This window comes from Crocodylus porosus, unplaced genomic scaffold (genome assembly GCF_001723895.1).
Source record: "Crocodylus porosus isolate Cpor-Errol unplaced genomic scaffold, CroPor_comp1, whole genome shotgun sequence".
NCBI classification, from domain to species: domain Eukaryota; kingdom Metazoa; phylum Chordata; order Crocodylia; family Crocodylidae; genus Crocodylus; species Crocodylus porosus.
Genome location: NW_017728886.1, coordinates 98,213,273 through 98,223,469, shown reverse-complemented (window position 1 = coordinate 98,223,469; position 10,197 = coordinate 98,213,273). Strand labels below are relative to the sequence as shown.

General features: G+C 41.8%; 1 protein-coding gene across 1 annotated transcript in view; it reads right to left on the bottom strand.

Annotated features, from left to right (window-relative positions):
- The window catches only part of ADCY1 (adenylate cyclase 1), a 262,521-nt gene that overhangs the window by 8,815 nt on the left and 243,509 nt on the right, over nt 1-10,197 (bottom strand). The window contains exons 16-18 of the mRNA XM_019535907.1: nt 3,317-3,433; nt 1,355-1,501; nt 890-988 (exon numbers count right to left, since the gene is read on the bottom strand). Of these exons, the coding sequence (XP_019391452.1) occupies nt 890-988; nt 1,355-1,501; nt 3,317-3,433 (363 nt within the window). The remainder of the gene's footprint in view (nt 1-889; nt 989-1,354; nt 1,502-3,316; nt 3,434-10,197) is intronic.

The window sequence follows — 10,197 nt, the reverse complement described above, 5'->3', positions numbered from 1 at the left end:
ACCCCCACCTCCCTTTGTAGTGTTATTTTGCAAATAAATTTTAGCTGACTCAGTTCGTGGGAGGATATTTACCAGCTGTGGGCAAAAATGAATGCACCATGCTTTCTGATTTATAAGCTGTACTCTAGCCCCATGCTCCCATGGTGCAATTTATTGTGATACTTTTCCTAGAGGATCCCCTTATCATAGGAGGTGATATAGAACACTTGGGGAAGCAAAGTCCCTGTCCTTCACATGCTTACAAAGCACTTTTAAACAAGACTCAAAAAACAGGAAAAGTGAAGGGAAGGAGGACTAGAGTATCAGCAATATATTTATGTGTTTATACAAGCTACCAATATACATGAAGGGATGATCAGAACTATGTCCGTAACCTGGTGACTCTGAAATCATTTTCACTTCATTTCCTATTTAAATGCAGTGATGTCTGGAAGGCCACGGTACAGTGAGGGCACAAGACTGGTAAGTTTTGATGGAAGCAGAATTGCGAAACAAAGCATTGTGCTTGTGCTTACTCCATGCCTGTGTGCTTTTTGCTGCTTTTGTTTTTTTTTTATTTTATTTTATTTACACTGACATTCTGATTTGGTAACATTTCCCACTTTATTTTTACTGGTGGAAATAAGTATACTACACACAGCAGTAAAGTATCAAAACCTAGGTCATTGCCTGGTGGGTAACTCCCAGACTATTATGCTAAACATACTTTAGTGCGCTGAGTTATGGTTTGGTGTTTAGATTTAAAAGAAAGGCAAATGGTTACAAAGAAATCAAATGATTGCTACATGCCTCTTTAATTTTGCACCATTTTAGATATTCCATTGGCGATTGAATTAGGATCGTTTGCACACAGAGTATAGCCCTTCAGTACTCATGAAAATCAACTCACCTTAGTTCCTGTAGTTGGTACAAGTCCTACAGCTGCCATATAAGTACTGCCAATTGTCTTGATCTTTTCTATGTCCTTATAACATTCTTTGTCCATAAGCTTTGTTTAAAACACAAAACTGTTAAACATTACATAATATTTTAGACAAGAAACCAGTTATCAGATAACATGTGCACACTACAGTTGACTGAACCAACTCATTCTTTATAAACCAGGATTCCTACAGTTCAAATCAGTGGCAATATTACCAGTGAGTTCCACAGGAGCAGCATCGGCCCCTAAATGATTGTTCAGTAGTTTTTGCAGGCATAAAGCTGCAGATTGGAACCTTGGAAAGTCCCAATAGGCATCTAATTTTCATTGAAAACATAAGTCACTTTATCAGCACATTCAAACTAAGCTGAATTTCCACAGTCATCTGTTGGAAGAAGCATGGTAGATCAGAGGAAAGAGTTTTGACCTTACCTCATCAAAATCAGCAATAATTTCATTTAAGAGGCGTAAACACTCTACTCCCATGTTATTGCCATCCAGCTCGATGTAGAAATCATTGAAATTTGGAATGGAAGCAAACATCACTCCCACTTGTGAATATGACTGATAATAAAGATCCTGCAATTTTTGAATGATATAATTTTTTAAAATTAGAGATTAGCATAAATAGATGGTATTCTTATGATCTCAATTTCAGTGCTATATAACATGAAATCAGTCATCAAACAAAACAAGTCATCAAATAATTTTTAAGCTACTAAAATCAATTTAAATCAAATCAACTGACATTACTATTTATTTCCAGTAGAATTACATTTTGCAGCACTTAATAGACATTTAGTAGAAAATTAGAAAACCTAAATAATGTTAGAGCTCAAGCTTCCTATTATTAAAGAGAAATTCTATTATGTTTTGTCAGACTCTGTCCTTTAAGTAATGGATGGAACATGTTTTTACTCTTACGAGATGAACACTGCTTCATTCCTTTCTCTACCAGCAAGGAAGAAAGGAGCCCTAAATGCAGTAGAAAAATTGTCTTTTGACACTATGGTGTGAAATTATTATGGTGGGGCAGAGTCCAAATTCAAGGAAAGTGTAGGCAATACTTGAGAGATGGAAGTTTGGAACATGTGAAGAAAGAAAAAGGAAACACTGTGCAAGTTCATTGCCCATTCTGTCCTCTAAAGGGGCACTGATGAAGCAATCATCTGAGGAAAGGAGGTGTTACTTAAGAAAGCTTATGCATTTGATTTAGTTAGTCTATATGGTGCAAACCTATCTAGCCTTCTGATTTCCCTAGATGTGTAACTGCAATCTTTGGCTGGTACAGTTTGGAGGCTATGTACACAGTCTAGGAGAATTCTGCCAGGTTTATTCTCCTGGTAGAAAAACTTACACAGGGACAGACATTTAAATGAGGAGGCCCTGAAAACTGGAGAGCTTGCAGTGCTGACACTGTGTAGCCAGGGTGGGAGACCCTGTGCATACTTCTCAGCTTGCTTTGCAGGCTCCCTTATGCTGCCTAAAAATAGATGGCAGCAGTGCATAGGGTAGCCCTAATTGACTGAGCAAGACTGCCCACTGTCAGCCTGTGTTTCCTTGAAGCACCATCATGTGAGGACAAGGAAGTGGGATTGTTTTGCTCCTAGCTGGAACAGCAAAGAATAGCAAGCAACACAGAGTCTCCGGGGATGCAGGAGTGGGGCAGATGCTGGAGGACTATGGCTTCTTCCAGGAAGTTTCTTCCAATAAGTTTGCTCTCCTAGGAGAAATTCTCTTGGGAGTGATTTAACCCTGGTGGTTCCCACAGTATTTCTCTTTTGAAGTAGCTATTTTTACTCTAGAAGAAAAAGCCTGGGAGAGAAGAGACTCTCCTAGGAGAAACTGGGTGCATCTACATGAGGCACTTACTGCAGTTGCCTAATTAGCACAGCAGTAAAGTATCACCATCTACACAAGCAGTGATAGTAGGCTGGAGTAAACTAATTAACTCTACCATAGGATAGTACTGCCCAACACAAGTACTATTCTATGGTGGAGTTATTTACTCTACTGCAATGCATACACAGATGGTGACCAGGGCTGGCTTGGGCATGAGGGTGCTAAAATGCTGGGCTAGCTCTTCACTGTAGCACTCTCATGCCCCAGCCAGCTCCTACACAGCACACTGAACCAGGCAGGAGCAGCTCCTGGCTGGCAGGCTGACCCCCTTGGACCTTCTGCCAGCCAGTACTGCACTGTGCCAGCTCAATATCTTGTGGCCCTGGAGAACCAGAGAAGGTAACTGGAAGTGCATGACCTATGTACTGTAATGGAAGTTTCAACATAGTGGTACCATTTTTTTAGTAGAAGTAGTTATCATGACTTATACCATGCAGGGTCACAGAGAAATAATGCATATAATTATGTGTTTGTTTTTACCCTGGGGCTTACCATATTCCTTGGGTTAGACATAAGAAAATGTTGTGCAACATGTGCTGGCAACAGATTGAAGAGGATTCTTTTATTATCCAGCTTGACTCTTTCCATATCATCCCTCTCTTCTTCTGCCTAAGAGAGTTGAAAGAAAGAAAAGGCTTTTAAAAGCAATATTACAGAGAAGAGTAAGGCTGGAAGGAACTTCAAGAGATTATTCAGTAACTGGCCAGTAAGCTGGTTTCCCACATGCTGCTGGGGATGGGAGGAGCCTGGCCAGGTCTGCACCGGCCAGCAGACTGGTATAACGTGACAAGCCTATGGCTGGGGAGGGGTCAGGCTCCCTTGATCTGAGACCTGATGTAGGCTATGGCACAGAGACTCACTCTAGAACAACGTGCTAATAAACTTGTGTCTGTACCTGCCAGGAACCCAAGTAGCAGGTAGTTGATACCTGGTAAGCTCATGTGAGTAAAGACTGCTTATTGCTTTCTGTGTGGCCTTCAAAATGTTTTTATCCTATTAAAATATGCCATACTTTGTGAGAGTCATTGCCTATGTATGAGAAAGCAGAATTATAGCCACTGAACTAAATTCATTTTGATTTATTTGGTTGGCACTTTGGGCTGAGATTTTCAAAGCTGAGTCAAAAGGCCAACTTCCATTAAAATGAATGGGATTTAGAGGGCTTCAAATCTTTTACGACAACTTTGTAACATGCCTATCTACCCCTTTTTGCAAATCTCAGCCACAGTTTGGAAGCTCAGCCAAAGAACATAAGAACATAAAAAGTGCCATACTTGGTCAGTATCCTATCCCGAATAGTGGCAGAGGTGGATGCTATAGAGAGAGAGTTTTGAACTGGTTAGACCCATTTCATTGTCACTTCCTGCAACTTCACTGGTGTCAAAGGTCACATGACATCACTTCCTGATGTGATACCACTTGCTGTGAGGTCTTTGAATATGGCTCGCCAGCCCACTGGGTGATAAAAAGTTCATGATCTGGCCCCATATTCAAAAAGGCTGGACACCCTTGATTTAGTTCAACCAGGAATCAAATGTACAACTTTGGTGTTATTACCACCAGGCTCTAAACAACTGAGCTAAACAGCCACTCATTTTATAATGAACCAAAAATTAAATTAATTAAAGTAGAGACAATTAAAGGAATGAAAGTAGGAAATGATGTGGTTCCAACAAGCTTGCTACATACAAAGCAAAATTCTAAAGTCCTTATTCAGATCAATTATGCTTTGTTGCAAAGGCTGTTAAAGTCTACCATTGACTTCAATTGACTTCTTCTTATGCTCTGACCTAGACATGTAAAGTCAGAGTAGCTCTACTAAAGGCAAGTAGGTCCAATGAAAGTTTGCCTGACAAGGACTGAATCAATACAGCAAGCAAGGGTAAGGTGAGTACTTAGTCCACAAATTCTTAAACACCTTTTTTAAAATTCAACGCATGAGGAAGGAAGTTTCTAAAGCAGCGGTTCCCAACCTCAGGTCACGGGGGCAATTCTAATGGTGCTGTGCACAACGGCTAAGCTGTGCCATGTGCCAAGAGCTCCCCCGCCCCTGAGCTACAGTCGCCACACTCTGCTCCCAGCAGTGGGTTGTGACACAAAAAGGCTGGGAACCACTGTCCTAAAGGTATGTCTATATTTCTGTCTGGTACAGATACTGGAGATACCATTTAAATGATCTGGTAATGAGCTGGCCATGGCAACATGGAGTCAGCAAAGACTAATTAATTCTGTTGTAAAGTTCCAAACTACCAGAATCCAAGTTGGTTCAGGCCCTCTTTGGAGTTATTTCTTTGACACACCTAAGACGCATCTGAATCTTGAAGGATTTCTATATTGATACATTACATCTTTTAAATGACTTTAAGCATCTCCATGTTTGCCATATACACAAATGAAATTGCCTAAATGGATTGGGTTGTACACACAGAAAAAAAGACTGTAGAGGGAAAGCAGGGAACTATAGGCCACTGACTCTAACTTCTGTTCCTGGAAAACTGGAAGAGATGATGACGATAATAATAATGATAATAATTCAGCACATGGATAAACATGATTTGCTGGGGAAATCATGCCTCACCAACCTACTAGAGGTCTTTAAGAGTGTCAATAAGCAGGTAGATCAGGGTGTTCCAGTTGACACAGTATATTTGGACTTGCAAAAAACCTTGACAAGGGCCTTCATCAGACACTTTTAACTAAAGCAGGTGGATTACAGGGAATTTCCACTCATGGATTAAAAATTGGCTTAAAGATAGAAAGTGAAGAATAAATATAAATGATGAGTTTTCAGGATGGAAAGAAGCAAACAGCAGGGTCCCTACAAGGATTTGTGCTGGGACCTGTGCTATTTAATGTATTCATAAATGATCTGTTACCCTTCATGTCCCTTGCTAGCTGAAACTCCAATTGCACTTTGGCCTTCCTAGCTTCATCCCTGCAAGCCTAAGCAATGCTTTTATACTCCTCCCTATTTATTTGTCCAAAATTTCAACTTCTTATAAGCTTGCTTTTTGTGACTTAGTTTACTGAAGATTTCCAGGCTATGCCAAGCTGGTCTTCTGACATACTTCCTAGTCTTCCTGTGCATCAGGATGGTATGATCCTGAAAGGATCCTGAAAGAGGAGATCCCTGACAACAATTCACAACACATGATTCTCATTACAAAAAGGGAGTGCTGCTGCAGCTGGAGGAATCTGCTCTGCTCTGCTCTGATTGGTTGGAGCAGCTCTGGAGCAGCTCAAAAGGGATGCTGGAGATGAAAGAGATCAGATGCCAGGAAAGCATGCCTGAGGAGGTTAAGAAGCATTTAAACTGCCCACATTTTCTAATCCTAGTCACTGACCGACTACAGGAGATTCCAGGTAGTAAATCCAGGAGGTATTGCTAAGGAGCTCCAATGTTAAGGCTTAACAGCGGGAGCTAGAACTGACACAAACTCTTTATGGAGGCCCATGGTGGTGGTGCTTTAGGGGTGGAGGAGCCCCCAGTCCTGACCACATAAGGGGACTTGCTGGTCAGCAAGTCAGTACAATGCCAGTTGACTAAGTGTTGGCTCAGCTGACTGAGTGCTTTAGATGGCTGGGGCACAGGGTGCTTCACTGTGGGCTAGCAAGCAGGCAGCCCCCACACTGAAGCACCCACGTGCCCCAGTCAGCTGCTTTGCAGCACAGAGAGCACCACTGGAACAGCCCTGGGCTTGCAGGCTTACCCCTGGTGCTCCCTGCCAACCCAGGCTGCTCTGATGGGGCTCTCTGTGCTGCAAATGAATAAACTCTGAAGCAATATGCTCCAGAGTTTGTTTGCTCCCAGGAACATGTTCAAACAGCATGCCCAGGAGCAAAAAATTCTGGAGCAATCAGCTCTGGAGTTTATTCATGTGCATTAATAGCATGTGTAGATGTGCCCAGCATGAAATTAAATTGTGGAACTCATTGACATCAGATGTTATGGAAGCTAACAGTTTAACCAGATTCAAAAAAGGGATTGGACAAATCTTGGAGAAAAGCAGCATCAGTAGCAATTGAGCATGAGCGTTAAGGATACAGCCTCTGAATCAGAACTTTCAAGACCATAAATGCTTGATGCTGCAAGTGAGAGAGGAATAGTGGAAAAAACTGCAGTCATACCCTGTTCAATCTCCCTTTCAGCATTCACTGTCTGCCACTGCGTGACACAGGCTGGTGGGCAAAATGGACATGGTATGACCCAGTAAATGGCAGTTTTTATGTTCTTATGATAAATTCAGTTACTGTCACAAGCCATAATGCCCAAAGGGCATGCATTAATGGTTGTACAGGCAACAAAGTGCATGTACTAGAAGAGCCTGATACCGAAAAATGTAGGTTAACCTAAATTAGGTTGCTTAAAATTAGGCTTTTAAAGCTGTATTTAGGTATCCAAATATACACAGATCTGACTTCAGCTGCAGAAAGACACAAAAGCCTGTGGCAGATCACTTCAACCTCCCTGGACACTCCATTGCTAACTTCAAGATTACCATTTTCAGGGGCGGTGGGGAAATTAGAAAACAGTTTGAATGGGAAATTGCAGACAAGAAATCATCCACAAACTAGACTGTGTTAAGTCTAGCAGGGACTATGGATTGTTAAATTTAAGTAGGGACTATGGATTTTTATCTCATTAACTGGATTAGCTTTTGTGCTGCCCAACCTTTGTTTCCAGATGTTTTTCCTGCTTGTTTACTTTTCTCTCCTAGTACTGCCTTCCTCTCTCCCTTCCACCCTCCATTTTCTTTTGCATTGTAATGTCTTTCTCCTTATACTCTGTTTTCTATATGTCCTTTCACAGCATCTGATGAAGAGAACTTGGGTTAATGAAAGCATATGTTCTCTATATATATCTTAATTAGTTAGTCTATGAAGGTGCATAACTATCCTGCCTTCTGATTCATTTTCAGAAGTCAGTGGGAGTTGTGGGTTCTCAGCTGATTTTGAAAATCAGGACAACTTTATTTCAGGTGCTTAAACACAGGTGTACAGATCTATCCTCAGGCCTCTACTTCTTGGGGACCTTGGCCTTAAGTCTTTTGTCAGTTCTTTCCCAAATATCTTCTCAAAAGAGGCATCAGTTTTTTCCTGCTCCCAGGTCTCTTTATGAATCAGAAAATTGGATAAAATTAAGCCTATGAAAATCTCAGCAAGTAGAATTTATTCTTTAACCCCAATTATTTTTCACTAAATGCAACATGATTGTTTATTTATTTAACTAACTCAGTAAAAAATGAGAGTTAGGGAAGTATAAATTGACATACCCCAAATTAAGATCTACTATTATATCTCACATTGGAGTCTAATCTATATATTTCCACTGTCTTTTTACTCCTGCATTATGTAGTTAATTTGCTCTTCTGATGAAGAGCTAAGGATGTTGTTTGCCATCTATGTATAAGAAACATCAGCAAGCTATTGCCCATACACATTATTAAAACAAGAGGAAAAGGTTATATGAAAACTCTTCCCTTTGAGGACGAAATAAAAAGACTTAGGAAAGAAAAAGTTTTTCGGTGAGGGGTGGAGGAGGAAGAGTTGAATTAAGACAATCTCTTACAGCTCTATGGAAGTCATTAAGGTAGAATTCTTTTTGTTAAAATTATAGGGCGTGTATACATGAGATGCTAACTGCATAGTAGCCTAACAACACTGCACAGTAGTATGCTTGTCAAAAACTGTGCCAATATGTTATTGCACAGTAGTATTAGGCTACTGCACAGTTAGCATCGCTAAAAACCCATGCACTGGCACTAGTGCACACTGATTTAGTACTTGGTTATCCAAGTACTAAAAACTTATTGCGCAGTAACTATGGCACATTAATGAATGTGTAGATGCACCCATAGAAGACTTATCCTTGACTTTCTTTAAAGGCAAGGTAAAATAATACAGCCAGACCTGAAAATGACTCCTTAAAGATGACTTCTTTGGGAGTCTTCACCCTTTCTGAAAATGAGCTTTCAGTTCTTTATCTAATTTGTATGAGATGAATCTATTATAATTTGTTCAGCAGAGTAAAAATCCTCAGAGGAGCCAAGCCCTCCAGTAAATAATGGAATTTTTATTCTAACAAAAGTTTCTATTTTCCAGTTGTGAGATTGTCCTAATACTTCTTGCTGCTTAATCTTCATTCACGGGTTTCTCAAAGTACCTCAGAGACACAAATTGTATTTCTGTTTATCACTATCTACAACCATTTTAACTGGTGCAGGCTGACAATCCACAACCTAGTGGGGATCTGAACATTTATAATAGTAAAAAGAGAACTTTTTTCCCAGTCCCACCAGATCTCCATTATCCCTATGAGATAGTAGTCATTCTTGTTTAGCAGGAGGACCAGTTCCTCCTGTTTATTTCCCAAGCTCCTGGCATTGGTGTACAGGCACATAAATGTCTCATTGGAGGCTCTAGTTTTCCCTACACATTGTTCTGGGGCTGGGGTAGGGGTGGGTTCCCTTGAGTGCCTTAGCCTGCTGGATTTGCAAAAGTTTCCCAGTGGACTTGCTGTGGCAGTAGTCCCCCCATCCCCTGGCAGGCTTAATTTAAAACCTGGTCAAGCAGGTCAGCCATTCTGGCTGAGAAGAGCCTCCTCCCCAGTCCAGTGAGGTGGAGGCTACCTATTCCCAGCAGACCACTGCCTCTCTCATCAAAGAGTGGACTATGATCGTGGAAGTCGAAGCCTTCATGATGACACCAGCACTGCAGTCTTTGGTTGCTTACCTTGATCCTCCTCTCCCTCCTCAGCCTGTAACCTGTAACTGGGAGGATTGAAGAAAATACCGCCTGCACTCCCAACCCCTTATCCCCCACTCCCAAAGCCCTGTAGCCTCTCTTGACCCAGCTGGGATTGCTCCGAGCCATGTCATTTGTGCTCACATGGATAAGGAGCATAGGGTAGTGGTTGGTGGGCTGGATGAACTTTGGGATCCTCTTGGCTATGTCCCAGATATTGGTTCCTGGGAGGCAGCAGACCTCTCAGGCTGAGAGTTTTGGGCAGCAGATTGTGCCCCCAGTTCCCCTCAGGAGGGAGTCTCCCACAACAACCACTCTACATGTGGCCTTAGGGAAAGCAGGGATAGTAGCTGTGAGTGAGCCTCTGTTGCCTGCAGGAGGTGGCAGCTCTGCAGGCTTTACTGGGGCTGCCAGAGGTTCATACCCATTGCAAAACTCCAGAGGGGAGGGGACACTGGTGCAGTGGGCCTTGGGCCCATTGACGACCTTGGTCCAACCCTCTGGATGGACAGTATGGGAGATCCTTGAATCCTCCCTTGTCCTGAAAGATGACCAGAGAAATCCAGGGCAGACTAAGGGCCAAAAGGGGAGCACATAAAAAGTGGAAACAGGGAGAGATCACCAAAGAG